This window comes from Cornus florida, unplaced genomic scaffold (assembly GCF_030987335.1).
Source record: "Cornus florida cultivar Cherokee Brave unplaced genomic scaffold, ASM3098733v1 CherokeeBrave_3.0.0_Hap2_Chr06, whole genome shotgun sequence".
In the NCBI taxonomy this organism is placed as follows: domain Eukaryota; kingdom Viridiplantae; phylum Streptophyta; class Magnoliopsida; order Cornales; family Cornaceae; genus Cornus; species Cornus florida.
The window spans coordinates 58,011,354-58,029,169 of NW_026775576.1; the positions used below are offsets into that span (position 1 = coordinate 58,011,354).

At 32.7% G+C, this 17,816-nt stretch overlaps 1 protein-coding gene across 1 annotated transcript; it reads left to right on the top strand.

Annotated features, from left to right (window-relative positions):
* Positions 1-9,158: 9,158 nt before the first annotated feature.
* Positions 9,159-16,984, top strand: LOC132311603 (GDT1-like protein 4). The gene is made up of 10 exons (XM_059809602.1): positions 9,159-9,382; positions 9,487-9,623; positions 9,694-9,756; positions 11,043-11,171; positions 11,482-11,580; positions 11,836-11,908; positions 12,720-12,805; positions 15,017-15,100; positions 15,328-15,387; positions 16,608-16,984. The coding sequence occupies exons 2-10, from the start codon at positions 9,528-9,530 to the stop codon at positions 16,794-16,796; spliced, it is 879 nt and encodes a 292-aa protein (XP_059665585.1). The 5' UTR covers positions 9,159-9,382; positions 9,487-9,527; the 3' UTR covers positions 16,797-16,984.
* Positions 16,985-17,816: the final 832 nt, after the last annotated feature.

Here is a 17,816-nt window from a genome sequence, read left to right on the forward strand (position 1 = left end):
ACCGGTGCATACAATCCTCCATATCTGTGTAAATTACAACAAACACATAATAGTTAGTAATTTACAGTTCAAAACCATTCCTAATAATTGCAAAAGAGTATTTAGTATTTCAGCAATTTAAATCCAAAACTATGTAAATTACAACATATAAATAAAAGTTTAGCAATTTACAGTCCAAACCATTCCAAATAATTGCAGAAGAGTATTTAGCATTTCAGTAATTTAAATCCAAATTCATGTAAATTACAACATATAAATAAAAATTTAGCAATTTACAGTCCAAACCATTACCCAAATTATTGCAGAACAGTGTTTAACATTCCAGCAATTTAAATCCAACCAATAATCCATCTAATTGCAGAAAAAGATTTAATACTTCCACAATTAGCATTCAGAGTATGCATAGATCAAAACTAATAAGTAAATGACATTTTTATGCATTTAAAATTAAGTTTTATAAACATACTCAACCCCATTAAATTGCTAAAATTTAGTTAAGCAATTAATCCGTCTTCCCTCCGTTAACAGCATAAGAAGTTCATTAATTATTTACTGTTTGTCCCCTTGACTTAAAGATCACTTAAAACAATTTAAAGTCTTAATAACACCCTAAATCACCCATTAAATCCCTCTGTGAAGTCCCATTAATTACCTAGAACAGTTCCACCTTCAAACAGTCTTAACAGTGTATCAAAACGTAACTGGAAAATAAAATTTAAGAGAGAGCCTGCTCCAAAATCTTGGAGCAGGCTCTTTGTGCATAGGAGCCGGCTCTAAGGACCTTAGAGCCGGCTCTAAGAGTGTGGGAGCCGGCTCCCACTTCCATGGAGCCGGCTCTCACCTCCTCTGAGAGTCCCCTGCTCAACTGCACTCCGTTTCTGACCCCTGCTTCAACTTCGGCCAGTTGCAACTTTTCTGTTTGGTTTTAAAACTAATCTTAAGGGTCCTAAGAGTTTCCAGTATCATTTAATCCATTAGCTACACTAGTTAGCATCATTGAAAAATCTTAGAACACCTACCGATTAAACATGCTTAAAGACTAACACTGAAATTCAATAAGCACGAACTGAAATAGAATAAATTGCAACACATATTTAAACAGGATAATACTGACCCCATGAGTTTTATATATAATCCCAGTAGCATTCCCATATTTTGTATTCAATGGTTGCAACCAATTCCAGTATTTACAACCGTACTGATTTAACATACTTAAAGAACAAAATTTAAACGCAGACATGTGCGAATTATTACAAAGTTAATTTCACCACATACAGATTATGAATATAGCATACAATGAACATATATGGTTTCAATTAATGATTAATTAGACCCTAGAGACTATCTAGGTGCACAGAACACAGGGCAAAGGGAGAGAGACAGAATAGAACTTGCTTCTATGGTCTTTGAATAAAAACCTTGTCGTCGTCTTCTAAGGTTTTCCGACGACGTCCAATTCATTGTCAATCTCCTATTGTGCAACCTTCCCTCCTCTTAGGTCCGTCATTTAATCCGCAGTAGAAACCCTAACAACAAATCCCTCTGTTTTCCTTACAGTTTTCTCTCTCTGTTTTCACGTCCCTCTATATGCTCACTGTTCGTGAATAGGGTTGGTGCTTTTAACCCTAAGCAGATTTATAACAGTATATATAGGCATATATACCCTACGTCTATTTACATTAGAGATGGACACCCAACTAAACCCTAATCAGCCCAATAACGTGGTCTATCAAACTAAAACCCTAATTTACATTAAAATGAAATACATTAATAATTTAACATAACAAAACATTTAAAAATTTACAACTAATTTAATTAAATAAAAGAACATAAAAAAAAACAATTAACCAATTAATGCAAATAATTAGACAAAAACAAAATAATCAATTGCACAACCAATCCAAGTAAAGAAAACAATTAACCAATTAATCACAAAACAGAAACCACATAACACATATAGTCACGTAAGCACCTAAAATGCACAAAAAATAAAAATAAAAATTTCAATTATATCCTTTACAAAATTAGGGGTATTACAAGAGTCCTCCTATGAAAGCGGTCAAAGCTACCTTGTCGTCCGCCTCTTCTACCTGTAACATCTCTGCGTTGAATCGGGTGATGTATTCCCGAATCGACTCTTCCTTTTGTTGTTCCACGGTAAACAGGTAGGTAGCCGGCCTCCTATGCCTCTGACCTGCAATGAAGTGGCTCACAAACTGCTTACTCAATTCTTCGAAGGTGTTGATGGTTCCTGGCTTCAACTTGTTGAACCAAACTCTTGCTGATCCCTTAAGTGTAGTGGGAAAAGCTCGGCACATGATTTCATCTGGCACAGCGTGTAAATGCATAAGAGGTTGAAAAGTTTCCAGGTGATCGAAGGAATCTTTGGTCCCATCGAAGCTTTCGAACGAGGGCATCCTGAACTTGCTAGGTTGTGGACATTTCATAACGGCGGGGCTGAAAAGCAAGTTGGTCCTTTGTACCAGGTCATCTACGGCGGCATGACCTTTCCCTTTCATAGCCTGCATTACATCTTTCATTTTCCCCTTGAGATCCTTGATTTGCAAGTCGAGATGGGTAACTTTCTTTGTATTTTCCTTAAGACAGAAGGCTATGCTTTCAGGAGGTCGGGAACTCCGTAGGAGAGATGGGTGAACCACCTCTCTATGTCGGGTTCCCACCTGGCTTTGTTCCACTTCAGTCTCAGTTTGGGGGGAATGATTATCCCTCTCTTCAAGATTTTCATTACCTCCGTTTGGACTTGAGAGATCTTGTCCCGGAAAGTTTTGTTGAGCCGGTGGAACAAGGTGTTGCAAGAGCGTTGCATTTTGCTGGATCAACTAGTTCATATCCTGACTCAGAGTTTGAACCTGTAGTTCCAACGCTGCAAGCCGTGCCTGGTCGTTTGGGACGTCCAGGTTTTTACCCTACATACCCTTTGACCAGAATCCTGCGACGGTGTTCCTTCGGTAACCATACCGGACTGCAAACGTATATACCCAACGAGTAATTGATTGATTTAAGGGAATCGTAATTCCCACAGACGGCGCCAACTGTTGAGGCTGAAATTCGCGCAGTCCGATACGATACCGTTTTCCTGCAAGGAAGAGAGTAGAAGATCGATGAACCTTGACGACACCAGTGTGGTGCCTGCCAGGAACTCTCCGACGATCAAATTAGTCACGGAGGTCTAAAAAGAAGGCAGGGATTAATAATAGTTTTTTACGTCGTACCTTCTTTAATGGCTTGATGCCCTATTTATGGCTGTCGATTGGAATCAAAATCGTTCCGCTGATGTCGATGGTTGACCTTATCTTCCGCTTGTGCGAAATCATAGGAGATTTATTACCAGATTTGTCGGGATATGATTTAATCCTTTTGACCTCCTCCAGTTATAGTATGATTATTATTACTTGTTGAACCGCGTCAGATTTGATTTCATTATCCTTGATAATGAAATCTAATCAATCTTATCGAGGGTAGGGTAGGTTTATATTTTTCCCTATCAATAGATATTCCTTTTATAAAAGTAAATTCCAAGAACATATTTATAATATATTTAAAAAAACAATAGTTGATTCAACGAGCTTACATTTCGTCTATAAAGTTAACAATTGATTGAAACTTCAACATGTCTAATGATATATGCAATACATTCCTGCTCGTCTTGGATTCATTCAGGGGCAATGCCCTTACTAATGCTACGTCAAAAAATATATTGTGCCATAGAAATGAGTAGAAAATAAATTATGGTCATAAAAGAATCTTCAAAATATATAAAATTTGGTGTATATAAATCACGTAGTGCATGTTGTTTCAACCTTTTGAACTTTCTTTATGAAAATGACAGAGGACAAGTTACTTCCTAAATCCTTTTGGCCAATATTGTTTGATAAAATTGAAAATTGAAAAATAAAAATTTTAAGAGCTAAATTTTAAGTACAGGAGTTTTTTAGTGGTAATTAAAAATTAAATATTATTTTAAAATTTTTTGAACTTTTAATGTTCAGTATTAACTGATAAATGATATCTCTACTACTTAAGATTTATTTTCATTTTAAATGATGTTTATTGTTTGTCACTTAAGATTTATCCTCATTTTGACTGACGCTTACAGTTTTCAGCGATATTCAAAGTGCATTATCAAATGCACTTAATTGGATATGATTGATTCAGAATTAACCACTGAATTGAGTAATCAAACGACATATTATTCTCCATCTAACCAAGTTGACTTTTAGACTTAACTCGTTATTTAAAATAGGTTGAACTACATTAAACCCTCATTATTTTTCATTAAACCCTTTTTTTCTATTTTTTTAACCAAAAAATCCTCCCTCAACTATTCAAGGGGGTTAATTTAACTAATGGAAGTTAGTTGAAAGAAAACTGAAATATAAATTGACTTAAATATCCATTAAAGTCTATTTAAAAATCTACTTTGTTTTTTGTTCTTTTATTTATTAAATAACCTAAACGACATCATTCACAAAAATTAACACTTATATTGTTTTTTTTGTTTTAACATTCTATTAGACTGACAAGTTCACATTAGTCGCATGTAAAGAATTTTTTATTTTTTTATAGAAAAAAATGATATTGAAATATATATATATATAAAAGAAGAAGAAAAAAACATGTAGGCATAAATATTAATATAAAAAAGGAAGAAAAAAAATTAGACATTATTTCTCGTAGTGTCCCTTTAACAAATCTATATAAAATGAAAATCAATAAAAACCAAATGAATGAATATACAATATATTTCTCAAATATATGTAGATATGTATAACAGATAAATTTCAAGAAAAAAACCTAGATTTATATTGGTCTATATGGAAATGAAAATATAGTGTAAATAATATTTAATGGTACATATTATATATACCATTATATTATGATACAAATTATATATAATATTATAGTGATAGAAGAGTACGGGTTGTTGCAATGGTGGAAGACATGTGACTAAGAGTGATAATGGAGTAGATATATATGTGAGGGTATATTAAAATAGGTATAAGGACATTTTTGTCTAAAAAATATATGAGAAACTAAATATCCAGACAACCGCCTTTCAGCTAACTTCCGTTAGTTAAATTACCCCCCTTTAATAGTTGAGGGGAGTTTATTGACAAAAAAAGAAAAAGAAAATGGAGGTTTAGTGAAAAACACAAATAAAAAATGAGGGTTTAATGTAGTTCATCCTTTAAAATAACACTCTTGAAAGGATTTCAACTCATGACTCATGCTGTGTTCAGAAGTAATACTTTGGATGAAAAAAAATTAAGTTTAAAGTGTTAACAAAATTTCTTCCGATTCCAAATCCGCTTATAAATTCAATTACTCAAAACATAGCATTAGTTGATTTATATGCTTCTACGTATTAACATGCTTGTTTGTCTCTTATTTTGAAAGTGTGTACGTAGCATCCACGTGAACACATTATTTCAAACACCCATGCAAAACTATTGGAAGACTAATATAATTAAATTCATTGTAATAGAATCCTCATAACCTAAAAGTATATATATGGATACGTGGGGAAACAACACAATACAGGTACGGTAATACTCAAATTTTAAAAAAATAAGTCACGGTTACGACATGATACAGTAATAAAAAATTAATAAATTTTATTTACATATATATAAATTAATTTTTAATTAATTTTTTTAAAATATTATGAATCTAAATGCAATTATTAATATAACATATAAATTTGTTTCACAACAAATAAAACAAGCATTCCTAATCATCAATTAATAAATTTTAAACTTTTTAAAATAATTATACTATGTTATTATTGAAAAAATTGCATTTTAATGTTCAAACTTATTAAAAATGTGTTATAAAGTATCCGAAAAACGTCGAATACGCAGTCGAAATATTTAAGAAGTATATGAAAAGTATAGAATACGTATTAGAAGTAAAAAAAAAAAATGTATTTTAAAATTATGAATACGTTTAAGAAATATCGAACACGTATTCATGAGTATGTGTAAAATATCGATGCCTAACACGTATCCGATATGATTACGTTGCTGTCCTAAAAACATTCAGGGTCATAACACGATTCTCCCTTGCAATGTACTCGAAGTTCACCAGAATAATAAATCTCGATTTGTATAGAAATCCAATAGTATCCATTGCACATAGATATCTAAAAACTTTCAAAACATAATATAGGAAATTTTACATTTCAAAAAAATATATATAAGCATTTTTTTTAATGCCCAAATTATCTTTACACATTAGTGACATTATACCTTGAATATTTTAAATTGAATTTTCCCTTGTTTCTTAGGCACTATAGTTCGTCTTTTTGTCCACAGATGTTGAATGTTGTTGCTCATTTCTTTTCCTTTTTATTTTCTCCTTCATCTCTAGGACAGTACGAGTTCAAGAAAAGTTGTTTAAACAAATAAACAACTAAATCAACGTTGCATAGGAGAGTCCTAGATTAATATATGTTGTGTTCGGTCATTTTATATGGTATGAGAATTAGGGGTAAATGTAAAATATATATTTTTTAATTTTTTTAATATTTGACAAAGATGTAAATGACAGTTGAAGTGGAATTGATGAGTAAGTTATTTTTGTTAAGTTTTTATTATTTTTTTTTTTTGTAAATATTTTATGATAGCTAAATACCAAAAAATAAAAATATTTTCTAAAAAATATTTTACATCCAAACAAACATAACCATAGAACACAATTTTATATAAAATATTTGTAATTTTATAACTATTTTAAAATCAATTTTTAAAAGTTTATAATTTTAAAATTTATTAAAAAAATCCAATATAATGTTTTCTTTTTAGCAAAATTTTCATATTTATTTACGAGTACAATTTTACATACACCGAACCTAATACAATTTGTCCTCATTCTATCCAGATCTGGAAATTATTGCCTTTAAGTTTTGATTTTTTGGTGGACCAACCTATTTTGTTTGTAGATTAGTGGATGACTTTAGTAGAGGGTCGGGATCGAAGGAAGAGGTTCAGGATGTTTTAGGGTTGGTGGCTTTTGTTGTTAGGGTAGCTGGAAGGCTCGGAATAAATTTGTTTTTGATGGCTGGCTTTTTAATCTGCCAAGGGTGGTTTCGTTAGCTTGCTCATCCTTTTAGGAGTTTAAGGAGGCTTTTAGTTTTTCAGGTGTTGATTTGACCCCAGGCCGGCGGCCATCCCTCCCTTTCTCGTTGGTTGCCTCCACCTGAGGGTAATATTAAATGTAATATGGATGTTTCATTTTCTTCGGTTACTCAGATTGGGGGTGGTGGTGTTGTTTTCAGGGATTCTAGGGGAGTTATTTTACATGCAGTGCTTTTTTCCTCTTTTTCGGCTTCGACTGCTACTATAGCTGAGGCTATGTGTTTGCGTAAAAGTGGTTATCTGGACCTCAACTTTGTCTTATGAAAAGTTTTGGTTTGAGTGCGATTCTTTGTTGATGGTCCAGGCAATTGATGGAGATGATTGTGGTCTGGTTGAGCTTCATTCAGTCTCGTTTGACATTTGAGTGGTACTTCGGCGATTCTCTTATTCTCAACTTAGTCATGTACTTAGGCATGGTAATAAAGTCGCCCATGCTCTTGCCAAATTGTCACGTCAACACATTCTCAAGGATATTGCATTAATTTTTATTCCTATTGATATTCTTGCTATTGCAGCCCAAAGATTGTGTATTTGAATAGGCTGTTGGTGTTTCTTTGTCAGGGTAACTAAAAAAAAATAAAAAAAAATAAATAATAGAACGCGTCTTTGGACATCGTTTGTATCACACCTAATACATTTATTAGTCTATAAAGGTTAGAAGGGTAAGGTGTGTGTCCTCGGTATTCCTAATATAAAATTATTAATAAGATGAATTTTTTAAATTAAGATTTCATGGTTTGGAATGTATGAAACTTACAAGGAAAAAAGAGATTTTATCATAAAAGATTCTAAAGGAACAAAAAATTTCTGAATATAATTTTTTTTTTTTTGTAATTTTTTTTAACGGCAAATTAGGTAGTTAAGAAAAATTACTTTCCTTCAAATTTTACTTTTCCTTTTATACAAATTGCTAAAGTTTTTTTTTTTTTTTTTTTTTAAATTCATTTCTATCTAATAAAATGGAGCCGAAAAAATACAAATATTTCTTTATTTATTTTTTCTTCCTTTTTATTTATTTATTCTTAGTGAACGTGTATCGACCTCATCATACACCCACCATTTAAATTAAAAGTACGGTTCGAAAGGAAGATCTCAAAAACTTAACTTTCGGATCCCTATCAACGCCACTATATCCATAAAAGGTTTTTTTTTTTTCATTGCAATTTGTAACAAATTTAAACATGAAAACTTAAAGGATTTAAGAGATGATAGAAATTACATATCAATTTTATCTTTCATTTTCATTTTCATTTAGCGTTAAATATGTTTATTTATTTATTTTCGGCTCCTTGAAATTCACTACGCCACATAAACGCATATAAGATTTTGTTGTAGGACAAACAAACAAAATAATACTGTATCAAATATATGTTGGAAGTAGAATACTAATATCAACTTTCTGGGGAAAAAAAAAAAAAAAAAATCCCCATCTCCGCCTATGGCTCGTATAATCTATAAACGCTCCAAAAGGGATCTTGCATGATGTTTGGAGCAATACTGTAAATGTATGTTTGCTAGAACTTAAAAAAATAAAAAAATAAAAACAAAATAAAAAAAAATCCTAATTAAGATATGGATTGTGAGATGCAAAGATGTGTTAGACCATACTCTTGGCAATCTTGGGTTGTGTTATAAGGGATCATTTATCTCATATCGAATTCAAATAAAAAAATAATTGAATATAAACTCACGAGTGTGTGCATTATTTAATAATTTAAATTTTTAAATAAATATGCAAATATTCACCGGTCATAATCAGGACTAGACCCAATTTTTAATCCTGAGCCCCGTCAAGCAAATAAAAATTACTGTTTTTTTAGTACCGATGAAACATACTTTACTAGTGGTAAATATGGACATCAATAACTAAAATTGTTACTTCTATGGTATAACACAAACAAAGCATTAGCATATATAAACAATTCTTTTCATTCTTTCGATAGAACACAAATCAAATCACAATTCATATTCATAATATTCTTTTCTAAAATACACTGTAATTCTTTACTGTATTTATATAAATATTAAATAGAAAATACTTTGACTATACACTTGATCACACCACAAATCCCTAGTTTTCAAAGCCGAATCCACTTTTGGAGGCACTTTTTTGGAGAACTTGTTCGAACGCAAAGTCTTTGGAGAGACGATGCGCGTCCCCTCTCTCTCTCTTTCTCTCTCACTCTACTAGGTCTTTGAATTGCGCGTGGATCCCATCTCGATCGGTGAGTTTTCGATGCTGTGATCCCTTTTTTGAATTGCATCTACTTTCTCGGGAAAATCTCTAATTTTCCGTTCGATTTCTCTGGGTTTCTCGTGTTTTTTCCAGTGGGTATTGGATTTGGGACGAAGAGCTTGAAATTGAAAATCATGGGTTTGTTTTCAAGCCCTAGGAAGGGTGGTTTCGGTCGTTACCTTTTTGTCATCGGCGTTGTTCTCTTGGCCGTCTCTAGCGTTTCAGCTCAGGTATCGCTCAAGTGCTCTGTGTCCAGGTTTTATTTCATTATGCATTGATTGTTCTGAGCTTGGGTTTCAGGAATCTGGGGCTGATACCGACAGGGATGAGTCAAGTGGATTAGATCTGGGCCGGCGTAGCAAAGTGAGTGTACCCCCTGTTTTTGTCTTGTTTGGTTGCTGAGCAAATTGTTGAAAAAGGGATGAAATTATCATTGTTATGCTTTATGATTTGTCATAGAAACGTTTTATCGGAGAAGGTTTTTGGCATTTTTAGGTGTTTGGTTGCCTGTAATTGCTTTACAATTTTTTTATTGAAAAGGTAAATGGGTTGTAAAACCTTAATCTTTAAGGCTCCCATTTAGGTTGGAAGATTAAAGTGAACGGATCTAAGTTCAATTGACGCCTGAAATTATTAAATTTTAGGTTTAAGTTTTTAACAATCTGTTAATATGAGCTGATTTAAGTTTAATTATTAAATGAGTACAACTTAAATCTAAATTTAATGTTTAGATTTAAGTTCATAAAATATGCATGGATTGATTTGAGAGCCTTTATGTGTGCATTTCAAATAACAAGGTGCAAGGAGTTATTTGAAATTCATATTGACCATGATTCTATTTTCAGAAGGTTTGTAAGACTGTTGTCTATTATGCCATTTTTTTCTCCCCTTATGGAAACCCAAAAGGTACCTGTTTTTACTGTTGAACCTCAAATTCATTAAATTTAGTGGGTGGAAATCAAGGTTTTCAAGGGTTTTTTTTCTTTTTTTTTTTTCCCTTCTTTGCAATCCACAAAATAGTTATTACGTAGCTTGCTTGCTTTTTCTATTTACTAACATTCTGACACAGTTTTTAATAGATATAATATTAAGGCAGCCTAGCCTATCATAACCACATATGGAATGACATAATGTTAGGTTCTTAGTTTGTACCATAGTAGGCAGCAAGGCTCTGTAGAGCTCAAATGAACCCAATGTAAAAAATTCTGCTAAGGCGTTCTCACTTTTTCACTAATATTTCTTCCCCATTACGAATTATTTCTTGAAGATAGCATTTCTGGTCATTTTCTTCCCTTTTTCTCCCCTTAAAATGCATTCCAGACAATGATCAATCCTGTTCTTTTTACTTAAAGGAGTCAAATAATATGTACTGTTCATTTACTACTAGAAATATTAAAACATGAACTGTGAGATTTGAAATGTTTAATCGCCCAATATAACAATGTAAACTAAGTTTTTGAACACTCTTCCTTTGGTTTTGTTTCCCATATTTTTTCGCACGAGCCAACATTGCATGTTTGCCCCTTTCTCACTCCATATTTATAAATGCCATGCATGTGCATCATTAATTTCTTATTTGTTGGGTAAATTTACAACTCCTAACTTTGGTGTGCTTTTCTCGTATGGTTTTATGTAAATTTCTGGGACAGATCGTTATTGAAAAACTTGGGAGTGATTGGGGTGATCAAGAAACTGTTGTTCTACCTATCAATTTGGATTCTGGTCTTGGAGTTCTTGATGCGTTCCTTGCCAGTTTGTCAATGATTATCGTCAGTGAGGTTTGTGCGCTCACTTCATAGTATAAACCAGTTTCATTTATACACTCATGGTCACTACCGAAGTTGTTACTTTTGTATCCATGTCAATTTTATGGTGTTCTCTAAAGGATCATAATTTCAATAAGTTGCATGATACGACTACTCCAAAAGGAAAAAAAGAAACAGCTTCTTAATAGCCCTTTTTAGTATATTTGATTGCTAAATGCAGTTGGGCAACAGAATGTTGTCTTTGGTGCTGCCCCTAGGTGGCTAGGTAGATACTTCTATACCTTGCTCTGATGAATTTTTTAACTTGTGACTGTGCTGCCAGATTGGAGATGAAACTTTCATAATTGCAGCTCTTATGGCAATGCGTCATCCCAAGTCAATTGTTTTGTTTGGTGCACTCAGTGCCTTGTTTGTAATGACAGTAAGTATACTATTAAAAACCATTTACTCTTTTCTATTTCATGTTATGGCAGTTAAAATTAACTATGCCAACTATTTTCCCAATTCTATTTCATCACATGATCTTTCTTTTCCTTCTCATTTATGCTTCTACTGGATTGGTAAACTTTATCTGTTTATTGTAGTATGTGGCTTTAGTGATTATGAAGCAGTGCCTTCTAGTTTTTTCTTTTATGGGAATTTCTATAAGAGCAAATATGTTGTACATGTGATTTAGGTACTTTCCACTGGACTTGGTAGGATCGTTCCGAATTTGATATCGAGGAAGCATACAAACAGTGCAGCTACAGGTATTATTTTTCAATTTCAATTACTAAGATACAATCACACATTCTTTTCCAGTTCAAGTGTGATGCTTTCTTCAAGAAAATATTTAGTAGATTTGGTTTGGTATTTAGTATATATGTTATATATATATATATATAGTGACTCCCAGTAGCAAAACCACACCTGCCCCTTTGTGGATATGAGAGATGTGTAGCTTTACTCATTGCTTGTGCGTGCTATTTTTTAAGTTGTTTGATAGTAGAAGGGCATAGAAAGATTGCATATGGTTCTGTACATTTTGTCTTAGAGTCCGCTTGTAAGGAAGATTAAGTTTCTTTCCTTCTTTTGGTCTTTAGCCGATCAATTGTTGTTATAGGATTGATAACTTGGTGGCCGTATTTTCCTTTCACTGAAACCATATTGCTGTAAGCCTCTTTCTTGGGCTTCTTTGTAAGTTTGTGTATAGTGTTTCCTTGGCCTTAGTTGGCGTACCACATTTTACTTCATTTCATCCTGCCACATCGTGTATATTGAAGTTACGGACTTGTATTCTATGGTTTGTACCATTACCTACTAATAGATCTTTTTTGACCTTACAAGTAGAATACAATCCACGTAGAGAAAATAACCCACATAATAAGCACACCAAAACGAGAAGAAGGAATGTTGAATGAAACTCAAGTCTCCTAAGACTTGAGTTTTACACTGCATCACGAAGGAAATTTAATGCTTGCCATTTGGATCTCATAAGCTAGATAGACACCTAAATTTTGAATTTTCTTTTATGTTTTATATATTTTTTTGATAAGCCTTTTATGTTTTATATATATCCAGTTCTTTATGCTTTTTTCGGGCTGCGGTTGCTCTATATTGCATGGAGATCAGATTCAAAAGGATCCCAGAAAAAGGAAATGGAGGAAGTATGTTTTTGCTACTCAATACTGTTATTCAGTAGTGATTATTAGTTTTTGTGTCACTTTGCAATGTCTTGTTTTATATTTTGTTATATATTTTGATAGGGGCTGGAATACAATGCTTGTTGTTCTTTACCTTTGGCTATAGATATTAGTTTTTATTATGACTATTCTAGTTTTGATGCAATTTGGTGCTTTTGTGTCACTTATTTCACTTTATGTCCATTCAAATTATTTTTATAAAAAAATGATATTTTACTTTTATGCTTTCAAAATGATTATTTTGAACATTTATAGCACATAAATGTTTTTTTTGACATATTATTGTCTGCCAATAATTATCTTGGTCGAGGTTGTGATTTCGGCATTTGTCTTTGAGCCCTCAGTGCCAAATGTCATTGCTGAAAAAATGAACTATTAATGTTAGAAAATGAATAAATTGTCAATGCTGAATACAATGCCTAGCCTGTTGTGTTAGTGACACTGTTTTTTCTCCTCCATTTGTATGTGTATGAAACAATTTTCTTAAAATGTTGCATGGTTAATTATGTATGAGAATATTAGTATCTGTTGCATAATTGTCTTGGTGGTGGTTGTGATTGTGGCATTCTACTTGGAGGTATTGAGTTGCCAATTGCGATATTACAAATTAGATGCAATATATATATTGGTTTTAGTTGAATTTTGTATATGAGCACATATATAAAATGCAAGATCAAGAATAAGCGGAAGATGAACACATAGATTTACATGGTTTGGCACTAAGGCCTTCATCCATGGATCAAGAGCCACTAAGGGCTACATTCGACTTATAGTTGTATTACTTGATGATATTACATTGAATTGATACACAAATATATAGGGGATAAAGGTGTAGACAAAGGGAGTAAATCAAGGAGGAAAGAAGGGAAAAAGGTGTAGACAAAGGGAATAAAGCAAGGACGAAAGAAGGGAAAAAGGAAACATAAAATAGGGAATGGGGTTGAGTGGCCACCTAACCACTACAATATACATATACATACATATATATATATATATATATATAATATATATATATATATATTTCAACAGTTTTGATAAGTAAAGGTCTCTTAGCCACTGGACAATGCAAGAGGAGATGATTCACTGGCTCCTCATCCCTCATACACTTGCAGAATTTTGGAAAAATTGTTTAGCTTTGATTGCATACCGAGACGGATTAAATGTGCAAAGAAGCCCTGTGACACTGGAATCTAAAATTTTAAATAAGCAGTACATCATTTTTGAATGGAAAAACCACTTATGCTGCAAATCTGATTAGTCAGGATGTAGTAGTTATGTTTTTTAATATTCAAATATAATCATTAGATGTACATCATTTACAAACTTTAGAATTAATCTGTATACTGTCAATTCCAGGGTAGAAAGATTTTCTTAAAAAAATTACTGTTTGATTGAAATTAGAAGTGTTCTACTAAACTCTCACTGAGATTATTGCTACATGTGATAGAGTTGAATGAATATGGGATCCCATTTCTGATACAAGTCAAAAGCTTTTACCAGGCTTACGATTTGAGTGCCATATTTTGTAGCCAATTGGGTGCTAACCATGCACGGGCAAACTTGGGTTCATATAGCAGTTTTGGGGAAAGAATCAAGGGGAAAGATATTGCTATGAGTGTTAAAAGAACAGAAATGTTGTGATTTGACGACTAATTTGGATGGAGCACTAGAAGCTTACTCCATAAAACATCACACCCGAATTGATAATCGTGACGAAAAATAATGTTTTGTCATTATGTCTTGAATGTCTCTTTGGGTGGGGAGTCATCTTTCCTTCACATCTCTCAAGTCTCCATTGTTTATTTTGAAAAAATTGTACCATGAAATCAATCTCATCAAATGCTCCCTTCGTCCAAAACGATAATCTTGTTAATGTTGTGATTTTGCAACTGGATTAGCGAGATGTTGGCCAATCTAAAATCATTCATAAAATTTCTGGTTCATCATGTTTTCTTGCAAGAGGCTCATAAAACCCTCTCTCACATAGTGTAAGATGTGTTACTGATTTTATATTGTGCTTGCTTTCATCATTTTTCAAGCATGTCTGATCAGTGTTTGAATAGTTGCACTAGCTAATATTATTGAGTTAGCAATTTTTTTGCCTACTTTCATGCAGTTGTCAAACATGTTGTAATCTTTGTTGTTTGTTCACTTGCTATCATCCCATAATTTCAGGTAGAGGAGAAACTGGAGGCTGGACAAGGGAAAACAACAGTCCGTCGTATATTTTCTCGATTTTGTACACCGATATTCTTGGAGGTATGCCTAGTGTGTAGATACTTGTAGTAACACACTCAAGTCTCATGAAAATCAGCTTACTTTAATGTTTTGTTGCGTGCATTCTCAAGTTACCTAGGTTCTGTAGTCCTGTAATATTGTGGTACATTTTTATTTTTTATTTTGTACATTTTTGCCATTAATTCAAGAGAATTAATTGAAATGTGACTGATTGTTGTGTTTCTTTATGTCTATACTTTGTGGTGCAGTCTTTCATCTTAACCTTTCTAGCGGAGTGGGGTGATCGTAGCCAGATAGCGACAATCGCTGTAAGATAATTTCTTTATCCTTGAATCTTGTTTGTCCTATATATATTCTATTTAGGAGTACATAAACAACATTTATTTGTAAAAAAGAAATGAAATAAAAAGACTGGACCAGCCTAATATTTATATTATTTATTATTGTTGTAGTGTGATCTATTTATCAATTTTATCATGAATCCTTCTTTAATTTATTAAGTTATGTTACCATGAATGGGTGATTGGTTGGTTTCCGGGTAGTTGCCATTTAGATTTGATTAGGTAATCCCAACTCTACAATTTTTCCTAGTTGTTATTGGCTCTTCTTATAAGGTAGTTTTCTAAAAATCTTGAACATTCAGCAGAATTGGTATAGTAGACACATGATGATCTTCAGAAAATGCTCTTGAAAGAATTGTCCATCCCAAAAATTGATAGCCGAATTTATGTACCGTTTTGAATTTTATTTTATTTTTAAAAAAAGTTTAATGTAACGCTCCCACTGTTGGGTAATGGTATTTTGAACTATCAAAATTTTTCTTCACAGTTGGGAATTTGGAATAAAGTGTAACCTTAAAGTTTGTGGTTAATTATCATTTTGAGGTGAAATGCTTTACAAGGACAATTTCATCTAAAAGATTGCGTGACAGGCATTTCTGAAATGAAGATCGGTAGTGCTTTACTTTTTTTTTAAAATAGTGGGCAATTATGAGCCACATCATGCTGTATGCGACTTCAGTTTAAAAGAACTCGTGTTTGTCTTACGTTGTTCTTATGAATATTTCCGAAATGAAAGGAAAAAAACTATATGGAAATGGACATATATTATATGACGTGGATCCTTGAGGTGCAAGATTTGCATGCCTAGTGAGAGGATTTTGTGCTCTCCTTGTTCATTTAGTCAATCAAATGGTTTCCTTTAACCTTTATATTTGAAACACATTCTATTTTGTATGCTGAATTTTATGTCAAAAGCTTGCCGTTTGCTTTTTGTAGCCCATATAAAACATGGTGTTACGCTTGCCTGGTAATTGTTCTAGTAATAGTATGACCTGATTGTAAATTGTAATTGTACTCTTCTCGTCGAAGCCTTTAATTGCAACTACAGATTTGGGCTGCAGGTTTAGAATATATATGTACTCTCTTTCTCTCTCTCTCTCCCTCTATATATATATATATATATATATATATATATATATATATTTTCTGTTTATTAAAAAATAAAATTATTTTTCTCGATTCTGCAGCTGGCTACACACAAAAACGCAATTGGAGTTGCAGTAGGAGCTACTCTTGGACACACCATCTGTACATCATTGGCAGTAGTTGGAGGAAGCATGCTAGCATCCAAGATCTCACAAGGCACAGTAGCTACCATTGGGGGTCTGCTATTCCTTGGTTTTTCATTGTCATCATATTTCTATCCTCCCCTATAACTACAATCTTGTAGACTAACCTGATTGTTTAGGAGCAGTTGTATGCTCATCATATCCACCTTTTCATTCTCTCTTTTTGTTATATTTTACTGAGGAAAGTAAAATGTTCCATTTTTTTAAAAAAATCGATTTTTCTGCATATTCTTTTGTACAATATTCGTATATGAATACGTTAATTATTTTTCCCATTCGATGTTGATGCGTGTTTACAGGAATCAATAATTTTGAATTGATAAACAAAAATGATTGACCCCATCAATGGCTGTGTTAATGGAAGGAGGGAGGCAGGGGGACTAAAACTCCCTCCTGCGACATAGTGTCTCGTCCCGTCTGGTTAGTTCTGTATCTTACAAAAATGTGGTTAGTTCTGTATCTTACAAAAATGTTGTAATGTTCAACATTTTCGTTAACGTACATGACTACTAATTCGCCCGGAGGGAGGGAAATGAAGAGAGTTGAAGTAAGAATGAATTATTGAGGAAGTTATTATCCAAGGATTTGGATCCTCTAGGGTGCATATAAACACTTCTTGTACTTTGTTATACATTAAAACATTGGTTATCTTGCTGCATCGCCTATTATTTGGATGATACAATTTTAAAAGTAGAATAGTTTTACGATTTTAACCCTAAATTTAAACAAAAATAATGACGCGGCAAAACTATTAAATATTTTAGAAATGTTCATTTATCTCATCTTTGGAGATTTGATACAGCGAACCTAAAATACATACTCACCCAATATGCGTGTAACTTGGATGATATACACTCTTGCCTTGAACATTTAACAAGAAAATAATGGAGTATTGATATTTGATTCAATTTAGTAAAAACTCTTATATTAAGAAAAAGGGCAAAGTGCAATAAACTTTCCTCGACTATTGGTGGTTTGCAATAACACCCTCAACTGAATTTTTGCCAAAAAATTCCCTTCAATTATCCAAGGGGTCAATTACAATCTTGGGTTAGTAGAATCCATTTTTCGTGCTATTTACGTAACTGTGTCTATTATTTGTTTTTA

Bases quoted from the DNA above. Each gene is read 5' to 3' on its own strand.
- LOC132311603 (XM_059809602.1), top strand. From the start codon at position 9,528: ATGGGTTTGTTTTCAAGCCCTAGGAAGGGTGGTTTCGGTCGTTACCTT. The intron at 9,757-11,042 runs GTGAGTGTACCC...TTTCTGGGACAG, and splicing joins ATCTGGGCCGGCGTAGCAAA to ATCGTTATTGAAAAACTTGG. The intron at 11,172-11,481 runs GTTTGTGCGCTC...CTGTGCTGCCAG, and splicing joins CAATGATTATCGTCAGTGAG to ATTGGAGATGAAACTTTCAT.